This window comes from Rana temporaria, chromosome 4 (genome assembly GCF_905171775.1).
Source record: "Rana temporaria chromosome 4, aRanTem1.1, whole genome shotgun sequence".
NCBI classification, from domain to species: Eukaryota; Metazoa; Chordata; class Amphibia; order Anura; family Ranidae; genus Rana; species Rana temporaria.
The window spans coordinates 309,912,286-309,928,306 of NC_053492.1; the positions used below are offsets into that span (position 1 = coordinate 309,912,286).

Consider the following 16,021-nt stretch of genomic DNA (forward strand, 5'->3'; position numbering starts at 1 on the left):
GACTGACCATGGCAAAAATAGGATTTTTGTACTCACCGTAAAATCCATTTCTCTGAGTTCATAGACGGACACAGCCTTCATTGACATTAGGCTTATATCCGCTTCCACTAGGAGAGTTTAGGCAGAAACAAAGCACTTAAAGTGTTAACAAACACAAACCTCAGTGCAGCTCCTCCCAGGGGGCGTGGCCCCCCGGGTATAACCCACACCCTGCTCTAGCAGCCTCAGTTCGTAACAAGCAGTACAAACACAGGAGGGGTGGGTGCTGTGTCCGTCTATGAACTCAGAGAAATTGATTTTACGGTGAGTACAAAAAACCTATTTTCTCTTTCGTTCATAGACGGACACAGCCTTGATTGACATTAGGGACGTCCCAAAGCAGTGTCAAAAAATTCGAGGGGTGGGAAAATAACACAGCAAACCAGGTTACACCCCAAACAAAACCGGAGTTGTTTAACGGAGGAACTCCAACCATAAACCGCCGCCTGAAACATCTGCGGCCGAAGGAGGCATCAGAAGATGCACACACATCCACCTTGTAAGACTTTGAAAAAGTGTGGATCGACGACTAGGTCGCTGCCATACACCCCTGTAACACAGAGGCATGACGCTAGAAAGCCCAAAAGGCCCCGATCGTCCTGGTCGAATGCGCCGTAACCCAAAAGGGAGGCGCCCGCCCCTTCAGGGCATAGGCCTGAAGCACAATCCGTCGGATCCACCCCGACGAGATTACCAGGCCCTCTTGTAGGACCAGCCAGCGACATGAACAGTGAGACCGACTTCCGGAACGGAATCGTAGCAGACAAATACACTCGTAGGGCCCGAATCACATCCACAGGATGTAAAATGGCCTCCTCCCTGCATTTCGGCCGAGGACATAAGGATGGAAGAACAATGTCCACCTCAATGTGAAAGCCGAAACGACCTTGGGGAGAAAAGACGGCTGCGGCCGCAGCACCACCTCATCCTTATGGATGACCAAGTAGGGAGCCTTGCAAGACAAGGCCGTCAGTTCAGGCAAACACTCGTCTGATGGAGGTAATTGCTACCAGAAAAAAAAAAAAAAACAGTGGAAATGCCCACGCTGAGCCATGGCCACGTGACAACGCAGACCTTCCTGGGCTTGAACCCAGAGTCAAATGCATGAAGGGCAGGTACTCTAGCGCTGCGCTAAACCTGCTCCCTTTTTGTGACAGTCAACAAAAAAACCTCCCGAATGTTCACAAAGGGAGCATCCAGAAGAACCAAAAGGACTAAATTCAAGTCCCATGGGGGTAGTGGAGGGGCCACATGCCAGACCCCCAGAACAGATGTACGCACCAAGGAGTGCGACGCCAAGGCTCATTGAAAGTAACAGCCAGAGCAGAAAACTGACTCCTAACTGTACTTAAGGCGAGAGCCTAATCCACTTCCTGCTGTAAAAAACAGCAGAATCCTGGACACCACGTATGTACGAGGGTGCCATTTCATCGCCTCACCAGAGATGCAGGCCCTCCACGTATGATGTAAATCCTACGTGAGGTAGACTTCCGTGCCGGCAGCACGGTAGACCACCGAGCCCAATAGGCCTCGGGCCCTCAGCCCCAGGCTCTCAACAGCCACGCCGCAAAGCCAGTGGCTGTAAAAAACAGGGTGAAAGATCGGACCCTGTAACAGACGATCAACCCCCAGGGGAAGACGCTAGGGGGCGTCTGCCACCAGACGCACCAGGTCCACGTACCAGGAGCGACGCGGCCAATCTGGGGCAATCAGGATTGATAAAAATTCCCTCGGCTTCCACTCTGCACAGCAGGCAAGGAAGAAGCTACCGAGGAGGGTAGGTTTGAATTAGGCGATAGTGGCCCCCAAGGAGCCGCCTGACGCATCAGCCCACGGGTCCCTTGACCTGGCCAAAAACATGGCACCTTCCGGTTGAGGCAAGACGCTAGAAGGTCCACGCCTGGAGTGCCCCACTTTTGGCACAGACACTGAAAACCCCTACGGGGGGAGAGACCACTCTCCGTGGTCTAGCGCAGTCCGACTTAGGAGTCGGCTCGCCAATTCCGTACTCCCGGACTGTACGCAGCCGATAGAGCCGGAACGGACCTTTCGGCCCACCGAAGGATGTGCTCGTCGCTGCAACAGAACTCTGTGTGCCTCCCTGATGGTCGACGTACGCCATAGCGTTGTTGGACAGGGTCCTGAATGGTCGGCCCTGTAGAACCAGGGACCACCAGGCAAGGCAAAGCTTGATGCAGAACATCGATTGGTAGGTGGGACGCCACCCGAGTCCAGCGCCCCAAGGCTGACTGGGTGCCCCAAAAACCCCTCCCCAACCGGAGAGGCTGGCATCCGTCGCGACCACTGACTTGGCCGAAACGACTTCCCAGCCCGAAGCACCGGAAACATCAGCCACCACACCAGGGACTAGTTGACTCATCTGAACCTGGTAATCCAGAGATGACGGAAGCTTGTCCCCACGTGACAACAGGTCCCTCTGTAGCACCCTGGCGTGGAATTGGGCATACGGAACCGCCTCGAAAGAGGCCACCGTCAGACCCAGAACCCTCATGCAGAATCGCAGAGATGACCACTACTAGGTCGACAACTGCTGCCCAGCAGATTGCAGAGTCTGAATTTTTTTCCGTTAGGAGAAAGAAACTCCCGCCCCGGCGGAATCCAGGACTAGTCCCAGGAATTCCAGTCCCAGAGACGGGACCAACACTGACTTCTGTACAAAAACAGAAGCCAGCCAAACTCCTGGAGAGTCTGACACGTGATAGACATGGCTCCACCAATACAGAGCTCACAGAAGCTCGTAGGAGAATGTCGTCCAGACATCCCACGATAAACCCCCGCTTACACAGCCGGGTCAGTATCGGGACGAGCACCCCGGTGAAAACCTGTGGTGTCGACACCAAGCCGAGCGGGAGGGCCACAAAGAAAAATGGTCCTCCCTGACCGCGAAGTCCAGAATCTCTGGTGCTTAGAGCATATGGGGACATGCAGGTACGCGTTCATGACATCCAAGGACGCCAGAAAAAATCCCCATCCTGAAATTTTGTACTTTACAAAAAACAAACGAGGGCCCTGAGGCCCAGGATTGGACGGACCCCGTCCACCATGGGGACTACAAACAGATCGGAGTATTACCCCTGAGACCGTTCCATCGAGGGAACTGGCACCATAACTACCCCGATCGGAAGATCCTGGACAGAGCCAACCGGCGAACCGGAGGAAGCCAGAGGATGGAGGGAAAAAATCTGTTAGGTAGCCAAGAGAGAAAATCTATCTTGCACCGCGAGAAAACAACTTTGCAAAGCCAACGGTCGGAAAGAAGAGGCCTCAACCGAGCCGCAAAGTCACAAAGCCAGCCCCCCAGACCTACATGCGGAAGCAGTACTGTCCGCAGGCCCGTAAGGCACGTGGTGCCAAGCGCGTCACAGCCCCGCAGCGGGGGCCTTGGCACCCTGCAGACATTCCCACCGTGCTGGGCGCACGAACCGCTCGGGAGAGGAGGGCTCTCGCCGACGGCGAGGCTCCTTGCCCTTCCTAGCAGAGGAAGCAGCGTGCTCTTACCACCCGTGGCATCCCTAGGGGTGTCAACCCGGGAGGCCCAAAAAGCCGCCCACCCTTAAAGGGGTGAGTCCACCAAGGACCCTTTGAAGATCGGTCCGAAGACCAGCATGTTCGCCACACGAGGCGGCACAAACACCCCCACACAGGCGGAGGCCCTGGAAAGCAAGGGAAGCGCATCCAGGACCGACTCACAGACGAACTACAGACCCCGAACCAAACGGTCAGCTAGGTCCTTACAGGGCTCCGCAGCATCTTGTGCCCCCAGCTCCTGCAGCAGGAGCTACGCCCCCACCAGTCAGAGTCTGTGACACCAGAGACCCGAGTCAAGACCGGTCTCAGCGGGGTCCCCACAGGCAGGAGCCCCTTCCACGGGCAACGTGGCGGCTTTGCTCCATCCGGACACTGGAGGGTCCACAGGAGGAGAGACCCACCTTCTTACAAAGGGGTCGCAAAACATTCAGGGACTACAAAAAATATATTTTGCGGTGTAACATAAAAAGTCCAAATAAGGAACACAGTTGCAGTGCGATGCGGTTTGCGGAACCCAAAAGGGACCGGTACATCTGGTACCTCCACCAAAACCACAAACCGTCTAGTTACTGAGCTATAAGCTCTAACCGCAGAAAATAAGAGCTCCAATAAATTCCTTGTTCGCGTGGGTTTTTAGCCCGCATCCACTGACACCACAGAACCAGAGCCAGACGCAATAGCCGGGCATGATCCAATGTCAGCGGCATCCCCCGAAGCAGGCTCAGGGAGGGGCGCTTTTTTACCCCCCAACCAGGCACTAGCTGCTTCAGAAATAACACTCCCTCAACAGAAGTGGCAGGGGGAGGGGCATCAAGGGTTAACTCAGGCCTTAGTGGGGAGGATAGTACCTAGTACAGGCTCCAGGGCATCCCACCACCGAGTTAGCCAAACTGCTAAGCAGAGAACCACCCACGGTCACCTCCCGGCTGTTCTAGCTCGAGTTCTGAGCATGAGGGCCCCCAGGGAACTCACCACCCCGCCAGGTGCATCGCGCTTAGAGGAGCCTGAGGAAGTGCTGAGAAGCCGGCCGCGCTGCTGACAGTCCCCAGGGAGAGATTTGCGGTCTCTCCGAGCGCTAAAACGGCCACACGAGGCCAAACGAAAATTAAAGATGGCCGCCGTAATGCAAAAAAACGCAAAGGACCACAAGAAAATGGCCGCCGAGATACACAAGGCGCGACTACGGCAAAATGGCGGCCGTGGCGCACTTTAAAAAAAAAAATTGTAAAAGAACAGACACAGCCAGCAGCACAGTAAAACAGCACACAAGTCCCGCAGAGAACACTACAGCCCCCTGCAGTGAACACACACAGCCCCAGCTAACACACAGGCACCGGTGATAATAAAGAGACCCCAGAAAAAAAAACCCTCACAGCCGCTACACAAAAGGGAAGGAAGGAGAGGAATAAGGGAGAGAGGAAAGCAGGGCGAACCCTCAGTCGACCTCCCCTGGGAAAATTCCAGCCAGACTACTTATCTGAGCAAGGGGTCACTACTTACCCGTCCTGCGACCACCCGCTGGAGGTATCCCAGACAGAACCAACGTCCACTAAACGGCATGGCTGTCGGCCAGACACACTGTGACAAGGCCATAAAAGACCGGTCATATGTGTGCCCTAGAACCGAAGTTCCCCGGCCGCCCCTGGAGCAATGGGGCCTGTCGTGGACGTCCCAAAGCTGAGCTAAGGGCCGGCACACGCTCGAAGGCCGAACCTGGGGGGACTACAAGGGCCGAGGACCCAGCCTGTCACCCAGTCGGCTGTTGATCGAAGAATCGCAGGATTCAAAAATGCAGGAACAAAATAATAAAAAGCGAGAAAAATCGCAAGAAAAACTCCAGAGTCCAGGACTCCAGAGAGAGCCTGACTCTCCTGTCGGTTAGGCAGAAAAAAAACTGAGGCTGCTAGAGCAGGGTGTGGGTTATACCCAGGGGGGGGGGGGGGCACGCCCCCTGGGAGGAGCTGCACTGAGGTTTGTGTTTGTTAACACTTTAAGTGCTTTATTTCTGCCTAAACTCTCCTAGTGGAAGCGGATATAACCCTAATGTCAATGAAGGCTGTGTCCGTCTATGAACGAAAGAGAAAAATGTTTTTTTTATATTTTTATTCAATGATCATATGAAGCTATTATGACAGTTGCTTGGCTCCTTTTTAAGGCTGGGTTCACACTATACTACACAACAATAGTACGACTTTCATCCTACTTTGCTCTCCTACATTGGTCCTACATCCATCCGACTTTCATGAACAGGATACTACTTTGATCCGACTTTGTGATAGTCTGACTTGTTCTTTGACCAATCAAAACAATCCCAGCGCAAGATAAATTCCTTTTACTGCTGCTGTAATCACAATGTCCGATGTCAAAAGTCGGATGGTTAGGACAAGGGTCCTACTTTGATCCGACTTTATTGATACTCAATGGGCTGAAGTAGGATCAAAGTCGGACCAAAGTAGTACAGGGAGCATTTTCATAGTCGGACCGACATGTGTCGGACAGCTCTCATAGGGAAACATTGATTTTCACACGTCATGCGACATGAGCTCCCAATATCGGAGCGTTTGTCGGACAAGTGTGAACCCAGCCTAAAACAGAAATCACCTAAAATTGCCCTGATCAAAAGTCTGCACATGGCCGAGTTGCCAGAAAGTAGCATTATATACTTTTCCACCTTTATAAAGTTCCATTACCTTGTTACGCATCTCTTGACAGTTCTTGTCTGCTCCCCATAGCTCAGTATCTAGCCTGCTCAGTCAGTGCATCCACGTGAGAGCCAAAAAACTCATTGACTATTTATACACAGAAACAAATTTCAATTTAAAAAGCCACAAAAAAGTGGGAAATTAACCTTTAATTGCCATTTTAACCTGTGTGTGTCTGTACCTACGCCAAACATTCCAGGGTATTTACAATTTTGATCAGGACCATTTGTGCGTTTTAGGTAAAAATGAGCCAAACAACTATGTGTTAAAAATGTTTTTATATTAAAATCGCTCTCCTTAAACACTTGCCGACTGCTGCACGCCAATATATGTTGGCAGAATGGCAGCGATGGGCAAATGGATGTAGCTGTACGTTCCCTTCAAGAAGGCTGGCGCGCATCGCACTCTTCGTGACCGGGCCCCGCACTCTTCGTGACTCCATGTTTGCCGGCGGCCCATGATTGTGTCACGGAGAGATGCATGTGTAAACAAGGCATTTCCCTGTTCTGCCTAGTGACAGGACAGTGATCTACTGCTCCCTGTCATTGGGAGCAGTAATCACTGTTGTGTCACTCGTAGCCCAGCCCCCTCACAGTTCGAATCATTCCCTAGGACACACTTAAAGTGGAGGTTCAACCAAAAAACAAGTATATAACATTACATTCAGTATACCTCAAACATGTACAGTATGCAGTTTTTTTTGGGGGGGTGTACATACGGTATTATCGGTATTTTCCTCCCGGCTTCCGGGTACTCACTCCCGCGGGACTGGGCGTTCCTGTGCAGTGCCGCAATGTCATCCGCCCATATGACTGACGTGCCTGAGAAAAACTCCCACCGGCGGTTAAGGCGCGTCATGACTTTCCGAAAATAGCCAAGCTGCGAGTCGGCTCTATACGGCGCATGCGCAGTCAGCTCTACACGGCTCCTAGTCGGTGCGCAGGCGCCGTATAGAGCCAACTCGCAGTTTGGCCATTTTCGGAAAGTCATGACACGCCTTATCCACCGGTGGGAGTTTTTTTCTCAGGCACGTCAATCATATGGGCGAAGTCCCAGATGACATTGCGGCACCGCACAGGAACGCCCAGTCCCGCGGGAGTGAGTACCCGGGAGGAAAATACTGTATGTACACACCCCCCACAAAAAACGGTATACTGTACATGTTTAAGTTGTACTGAAAGCCGTGGTTCACCCTCAATAACAACATTCTAGCATTAAATTAAGCATAGTAGCGCGAGCTACAGTATGCCTTTATTTATTTTGCCCCATACTCACTGTTTAATCCTATAGTGAAGATTCAGACTCACCGCGGGGAATGGGCGTTCCTATCCAGAGGGAAGATGATTGACGGCCGGCTATGGCACGTCACGTTTCCCGAAGACAGCCGGAGTAGGTCTCGGCTCTTCACCGCGCCTGCGCACAGACTAGGCACAGGCGCCGTGAAGAGCCAAGTCCTATTTCGGCTATTTCCGGAGAAGCGTGACGTGCCAGAGCCGGCCGTCAATCATCTTCCCTCTGGATAGGAACACCCATTCCCCGCGGGGAGTCTGAATCTTCACTATAGGATTAAACAGTGAGTACGGGGCAAAAAAAATAAATACAGGCATACTGTAACTCGCGCTACTATGCTTAATTTAATGCTAGAAAAAAAAAAATGTTTTATAGGGTGAACACCCTCTTGAATGTAATGTTATATACTTGTTTTTTGGGTGAACCTCCACTTTAACCCCTTCCTTGCCCTCTAGTGTTTAACCCCTTCCCTGCCAGTGTCATTTACACAGTAATCAGTGCAATTGTATAGCACTAATCGCTGTATAAATGACAATGGTTCGAAAATAGCGAGAAAAAAAGAAGAAGTGTCTGATGTGTCCGCCATAATGTCGCAGTCACAATTAAAATCACAGATCGCCGCCATTACTAGAAAAAAAAATCATAATAAAAATGCCATAAAACGATCCCCTATTTTGTAGACGCTATAACTTTTGCGCAAACTAAACGCTTATTGCTATTTTTTTTACCAAAAATATGTCAAAGGTTACATATCGGCCTAAAGGTTCAAATTTCGAAAATTGTATAAAAGAATTTTCGGATGAATTTCGCACAGTTAGTGGGCCGATTTTCGAGCGGCAATCAAATTTGAGGAATCCAACATGTTAGAAATTTTTTGAAAAACTAATGATTTTCTGATCAATGATGGGAGAATTGTGCGAGAAATACAATAGAAAAAAAAAAAATGCACATGTGCAAGAAAAGAATATTGACGGAGAGAAAAAAAATATTGCCTGCAACATGAAGGTTTGGTCGGGCCGAATTTCGAAAATCAATGGTGGCATCATCGGATCCCAAAAAAATTTAAATAAAAAAATAAAATAAAAACCCTTTCGGATTTTGAAAAGAAAATTAGTTCGAAATTCGACCATGTATGGCCTGCTTTAACTGGGGAAAAATATTTGTTTTCTATATTTTTGGGGATATTATAGCAAAAAAATATAGAAAAAATATAGCAAAAAGTTAAAATTTATGGGAAAGAAAGGACGTTAATTTTGTTTGGGTACAACGTCGCACGACCGCACAATTGTCAGTTAAAGCGACGCAGTGCCGAATCGATAAAAGTGCTCTGGTCAGGAAGGGGGTAAATTCTTCCAGGGCTGAAGTGGTTAAATAAAAGACATTTCTTTGGTATGATCAGTCATATTTTTTTTTTTAATAGCAATGCCAAAAATGTCACGATTTCTGCCAGGGTATGCAAACTTTTGAGCACAACTGTAAAATAACTGACCAACACGCTACTGTGTAGCAGACCATTAAAAGCCATAATGTCCCATCATATGGATTAAGTTGTGCAAAGCCAAAGACTACATAAACTAGCAAGCTTGAAATACTAACCTGTAGCATGCACCGTGAAACAACTACTTCAGGCACCTCTGGGAATTTCTGTCGCAGGTCATTTAAAACCTGAAAGTCAACTTGCGAGCTTCCTTGGGCCATTCGTATATTGCCTGTGCAGAACTGTTCTTAATCGGACAGTTCTAGGTTGAGCCCAACCTCATCTCATTGTTGAAAGCATGCTCTGCTGAAAAGAAGGAAAAAAACTGTACATTAAGCAGATGAAAATGTAAAAAACAAAAAGACACCGAAGTAGAACAAAATACATACAAGGAATAAATTCAAAATGTTGTCATTTAACCATTAAAATGCACTGAAAATTAAAGCTATAGGCCCCTTAGTTGTGAAAACTGGTAAATTTTGTAAAATGTAAGAAAGTCCTTAGAATATCTTTTGAGCTACAACTCTAGAAAAATTAACCACTTGTTCTCTGGAATATTTACCCCCCTTTATGACAAAGGCACTTTTTGTGACACGGCACTGCTTTATTTTAGCGGACAATTGCAATGCTGTACGTAAATAAAATGTATGCAGTTTTTTTCCCCCACAAATAGAGCTCCTTTGGTGCGATTTGAAAACCACTGTTTTTTTATTAGTTGCGCTATAACTGACAAAAAGACAGACAATGTTGAAAGAAAAAAAAAAACAAAAAACTCACTATTTTTTTTTGCTTTCTGCTATAAAACATTTCCAATAAAATTATCTTTATACATTTGGTTCAATATGTATTCTGCTGCATGTTTGCAGTAAAAAAAAAAAAAAAAAAAAAAAAAAAAAAAAAAAAAACAGTAGCGATTTCCCTGTGTCACAGAGCTAAATTGTCCAGTCCACAGTAGAAACAATGCCCCGCCTCCTGTAATAGACAGCACACTGATCCAATGGCGAGAAGTTGAATCATTGTGACGCGATCACAGGAGGCGGGACAAAATTTCTGCAGCCGGGAAATTCAAATACAGCTTCGTGACACAGTGGTGAGGCTGCAATTTGATCGACACTGGTGAGGCTGCAATTTGATCGACACCGGTGAGGCTGCGGATTTGATCTCTTGTATTATGTCGGCAGTCTCTGACCATCTCCTGTATCAAGTCTACCAGAGGTGTACTGAATGGAAATTTTGATAATACTATTAGCAGTGTGTTTTTTAGTAATGGCAGCTGAGACCCAAATAGGAAATAGGAAGTAGGTTTAAAAGGTGCATAAAGCGTGTATGACTGCATGAGTGCGTGTGACTGCTGTTGTATTGTTGTTATGGGTACCTTACAACTGCATCCTAACTCCTTGAAAAGGGAGATATTTTCCCAGGGCTCTGGGATGGTAAATGTGCCTACCAAGTCATGTCATTAATTTCAATGGGTCACCAAGACTCCCAAATGTACTTGCTTAGGCAATACGTAATTGGTGCCTTTTTTTTCTTGTATCCACTTTACTATAATGTGATTACTGTGTTTAACTGCAAAACTTATAAACACCTTTTAAAAAGTTTAAGGGCACTTTCACACAAAGCCGCCCCGGGCGTCGGGAGTAAAGCGTCGCTATTTGTAGCGGAGCTTTACCGTCGTTTTAGCTGTGCTTTTCGGCCGATAGCGGGGTGCCTTTAATCCCCACTAGCTGCTGAAAGGGTTAAAAGCACACGCAAAACTCCCCCAATGGGCAGGGGTGCTTTAGGAGCGGTGTATACACCGCTCCTCAAAGAAGCTGCTTGCAGGACTTTGAGTGTGCTGCCAGCGCACCGCTCCAATGTGAAAGCATGCAGCCTTTCTCACTGGAGTGAAAGGAGAGGCGCTTTACAGGCACTATTTTTAGCACTGTAGCGTCGATAAAGCCCCTTAGCGTGAAAGGGGTATAAGAGATTGCAGACATGATACAAGAGATGGTGATCAGAGACTGCAAAATGCATTTATTTGAGCTTTTCTTGCACCAAAAGGTGCCAATAAAGGCAAACAAATTCATATGAATTTAACTTGATATTAAATTAAAAAGTCAAATACAAATATATATATTTTTTTTTTTCCAGACGAATTTTCAGACCTGGTTTCAGTCCTAAGTAAGGAATTGATTCTCATTTGTGTAGGAACCCTTGTGGACATGGTCATACAGATGCAATATCCCCGTTATCCAATTTACCGGGTAGGTTGATCCATTATATTGAAAATGGAGAATTTGTTTTTTTTTGGCATATATACAGCAGGGTTTGACAAATTTGCTTGGAATCTAGGTGCCAGCCGAAAAAGTTAGGAGCCAGAAAACGCACCCCGTCCCGACGAGCTTGCGCGCAGAAGCGAACACATACGTGAGCAGCGCCCGCATATGTAAACGGTGTTCAAACCACACATGTGAGGTATCGCCGCGATTGGTAGAGCGAGAGCAATAATTCTAGCTCTAGACCTCCTCTGTAACTTAAAACATGCAACCTGTAGATTTTTTTAAATGTCGCCTATGAAGATTTTAAAGGGTAAAAGTTTGTCGGCATTCCACGAGCGGACGCAATTTTGAAGCGTGACATATTGGGTATGAATTTACTCGGCGTAACATTATCTGTCATAATATTAAAAAAAATGGGGATAACTTTACGGTTGTCTTATTTTTTAATTAAAAAAAGTGTAATTTTTTCCCAAAAAAGTGCGCTTGCAAGACCGCTGCGCAAATACGGCGTGACAGAAAGTATTGCAACGATCGCCATTTTATTATCTAGGGTGTTAGGATAAAAAAATATATATATATATAATGTTTGGGGGTTCTAATTAGAGGGAAGAAGATGGCAGTGAAAAATGACATTAGAATTGCTGTTTAACTTGTAATGCTTAACTTGTAATACCAACGGCCACCACCAGATGGCGCCAGCTCACACAAGAAAGAGCTGGGGACTTCACAAAAAACAAAAAAAAAATTTTTTTTTGCCCACCTTCCAAGCCAAGTCGCCAGGAGGCTATTTCTAGTCACCATGGCGACCGGGATTTGTCGAGCCCCGATGTACAGTATCTAAAGTTTTCAAGTGACAACACTGAAAAAATTATACTTTGCTACAAAGTAGTGAGTGTACAAACTTATATAAAAAGGGCCCTTTACGCCTTTCATCCATCCGTTTTCGGATGAAATACGGACATATATGTATCCCTATGGGATAGCAGGTGTCAGCAGATGAACATCCGCTGACACCCGATCTCATCAGTCCCCGCTATGGTCCGTTTCTGTAGACGGAGGAAAATCCTATTTTTCCCATCCATCTGCGGATCGAATGAACACGGACAGACGATTTAGTGTTGTTGTCCTGCTGGAAGGTGAAACTCTGCCCCAGTCTCAAGTCTTTTGCAGACTCTTATGCCGCGTACACACGGTCGAAATTTCCGACGAGAAAAGTTCAATGTGAGCTTTTGGTTCAGAAATTCTGACTGTGTGTAGGCCCCAGCGGACTTTTTCTGTCGGAATTTCCGACAGCAAAAATTTGAGAGCTGGTTCTCAAATTTTCAGACGAGAAAAGTTCTCGTCGGAAATTCAGACTCACAAAAAAAACACGCATGCTCTGAATCAATGAACTTCATTTTTCTCGGCTCATTGTAGTGTTGTACGTCACCGCATTCTTGACGTCGGAATTTCAGACATTTGTGTGACCGTGTGTATGCAACACAAGTTTGAGGCAAAATTTTGTCAGGAAAAAAATCCACGGTTTTCTTGTCGGAATTTCCAATCGTGTGTACGCAGCATTACAGGTTTTCTTCTAAAATTGCCCTGTATTTGGTTTCATCCTCCCATCAACTCTGACCAGCTTCCCTGTCCCCACTGAAGAAAAGCATCCCCACAACATGATGCTGCCACCACCATATTTCACGGTGGGGATGGTGTGTTCAGGGTGATGTGAAGTGTTCGTTTTCCACCACACATAACGTTTTGCTTTTAGGCCAAAAAGTTAAATTTTGGTCTCATCTGACCAGAGCACTTTTTCCACATGTTTGTCCACAAAGAGGACTTCTTATGGCTTTCTTTCAACAACGGCTTTCTTCTGGCCACTTCCATGAAGGCCAGATTTTTGCAGTGCACGACTAATGCCTCGTACACATGACCGGTTTCCCTGACGGGAAAACTGCCATGTTTGCTTTTGGTTCGGAAAACCGACCGTGTGTATGCTCCATAGCAGTTTTCCAGACAGAAAACTTGTTCTTTCCCCCCCCCCCCCATCGCAAATCTCTGCGTTTTTTTGCTTGGCAGTTTTCCTATTGGAAACACTGCAGTGGAGCATACACATGGCCGGTTCTCCCGACCAAAGCTGTCACGACAGTTTTCCTGTCGGGAAAATCGTCCGTGTGTACACGGGAAAAGGAACCGAGCAGGTTCTCAGTTTTCCTGGCGGACTGTGAAACCACCAGGAAAACCGATCGTGTGTACTAGGAATTATAGTTGTCCTGTGGACAGATTCTGCCAAGTGAGCTGTGCATCTCTGCAGCTCCTCCAGGGCCTCTCCATGGTAACTACCAAGGGCCTCTTGGCTGCTTCTCTGATTAATGCTCTCCTTGCCCTGCCTGTCAGTTTAGGTGGACAGCCATGTCTTGGTAGGTTTGCAGTTGTGCCATACGCTTTCCATTTTTTGGATAATGGATTTAACAGTGCTCCACGAGATGTTCAAAGCTTAAGATTTGTAATTTTTTTTGATAACCTAACCCTGCTTTAAGCCTCATACACACGGTAGGAAAATTACCATTAGTACGCTCCTTTAGACAATCGGTTTCCAATTTTCAGCCAACAAATGGATGACAAGCAATGTTTGGTGACTGACAGCTCCAAGTCTGATTTTCGGATGGTCAGTGCAGAAATCTGTCACACAAAAGTCAAAAGTACAAACACACATGCGCGGAATCAAGGAACGACTGGGAAGAATTCAGTCTTGTATACTACCGATTGTAATCTAGAATTAACATTCATGAGGTGGCAATTGATGAAATGTCATCTTCTTTAATGGGATAATAATGAAGCTGCTTTGCATGTAGTTATGCCAAACGTATTTTAACCACTTCAAAACCGCACACCGTCATATGACGTCCAAAAGGGGATCTCTTATACAGGCGGCGAGTCTGACAGCATTACCCCTCAGCTGATCCCGCTCCTAGGTCCCTGCACAGACGAGCTTTCATCCGAACACCACGGCGGTTTACGAGACCCCACCGGGCACCTCTACCACGCCTGCAGTCCTAGTGTCGGGCAGGCACCTCCAAAAAGTAAGAGGCCAATCAGCCTGATTTTAGATGTTTTAATAAAGCGGCATTACACACACACACATACACATACATACATACATACATACATACATACATACATACATACATACATACATACATATATATCTCCTGTTTTTTTGGATTGAATTGCTGGGCTATCATTTGAACCAAGTATTGTGGCAGTCTCCAAGTGTGACCCTCAGTAAGCAGGCACTCAACCTGTCCAGCCTTGTTGACCTACTTTTTAATTAAAGTGGTCTACAATTTCTGGTAAGCGCATGCTTTTGCTAGAGCACATCGGGTGTTCGTTTATCAGATGGTGGTGGCTGAAGTATCATCAGGACTGTTTTGCATGAACATCAATTGAAGTACCCTGTGGAAGTGATTTCTAGAGACTGTGTTCTAAATTGCGCCAAATCAAGAGACATTTATTTAATTGATTTATTTATTTTTCACTTTTGAATTTAATTCACTTTTTCAACGTTTTGGACTTTGTTGTGGAGCTCATTTGATTATTTGCTCACATTTCTCTCACTGGTTTATATATGTACACTCCAATACATCTATTAGAGATGTAGTGAATGTTGTCACTTATTGAGCTTTCAATTCTTATTTATCTTTATAATTTTTATATATATACATATATTAACTAGTATTGCTGTATTGGGATTCTCGGATCGAGGGTGTCCCAATTTGCAAGATATATCACTTTAGCGCCCTCTCTCACACCTTTATTCTATTGTTCAAATTTTCACGTTATTTGTTCTAGAGGAGCTGCTCACAAGTAATTTATTGCACGTGATTTTAATAATCTACTTCTCACATTTGGCGCGGAAACACACCCCACCTTCGATCTCTTATACCGGGTGGACGTCATATGATGTCCTGTACTTTGTGCGGTGGTATCTGAATGATGCCTGCACCTAGAGGCATCATTCAGATATCATTTTGTTCCGGTGGCGATCCTGCGCACCATAAGAACGATCATAACGGCGGTTCTGCCGCTTGATCGTTCTTATAGGCGGCAGGAGGGGACATCCCCCCTCTCCCGGCACCATCCGATGCTTCTCCGGGCTCTCCAGTGCCATCGGGGGCCCGAAGAGATGATCGATGTCCGCCGGATGGGAGGCATAGAGATGACTGGTGACCAGATGTTCACCAGTCATCTCTATCACCGTCGGAGGTCTTGGGCGCGATGTGATGACGTCACGCCCGGGTACCTGTAAGTACACAAACCGCAATTGCGGCTAGTAAGAATGAGACCGGTGAATTTTTTTTCACAATCTCATTCTTTCCAGCCTGGAGGAGAGATGTGGGGTCTTATTGACCCCGCATCTCTCCTTAAAGAGGACCTGTCACACACTATTCCTATTACAAGGGATGTTTACATTCCTTGTAATAGGAATAAAAGCGATCGAAAAAACAAAATGTAAAAACAAACAAACAAAAAAAAGTGTAAAAAATCAAAAGGTAAACAAAAAAAATTAAAAACGCCCCTGTCCCCGATAGCTCGCGCTCAGAAGCGAACGCACATGCAAGTCCCGCCCACGTATGTAAACGTCGTTCAAATCACACGTGAGGTGTTGCCGCGTGCGTTAGAGCGTGTGCAACAATTCTAGCACTAGACCTCCTCTAACT

General features: G+C 46.8%; 1 protein-coding gene across 2 annotated transcripts in view; it reads right to left on the minus strand.

The window, feature by feature from the left end:
• TAB2 (TGF-beta activated kinase 1 (MAP3K7) binding protein 2) overlaps positions 1 to 16,021 on the minus strand; it is a 114,890-nt gene that overhangs the window by 24,653 nt on the left and 74,216 nt on the right. The window contains exon 3 of one of the 2 annotated variants that reach the window (XM_040350592.1): positions 9,177 to 9,360. In XM_040350592.1, the coding sequence (XP_040206526.1) occupies positions 9,177 to 9,278 (102 nt within the window). In that variant the 5' untranslated portion in view covers positions 9,279 to 9,360. Of the gene's footprint in view, positions 1 to 9,176; positions 9,364 to 16,021 lie in introns of both variants that reach the window. The other variant, XM_040350591.1, reaches the window with a different exon arrangement.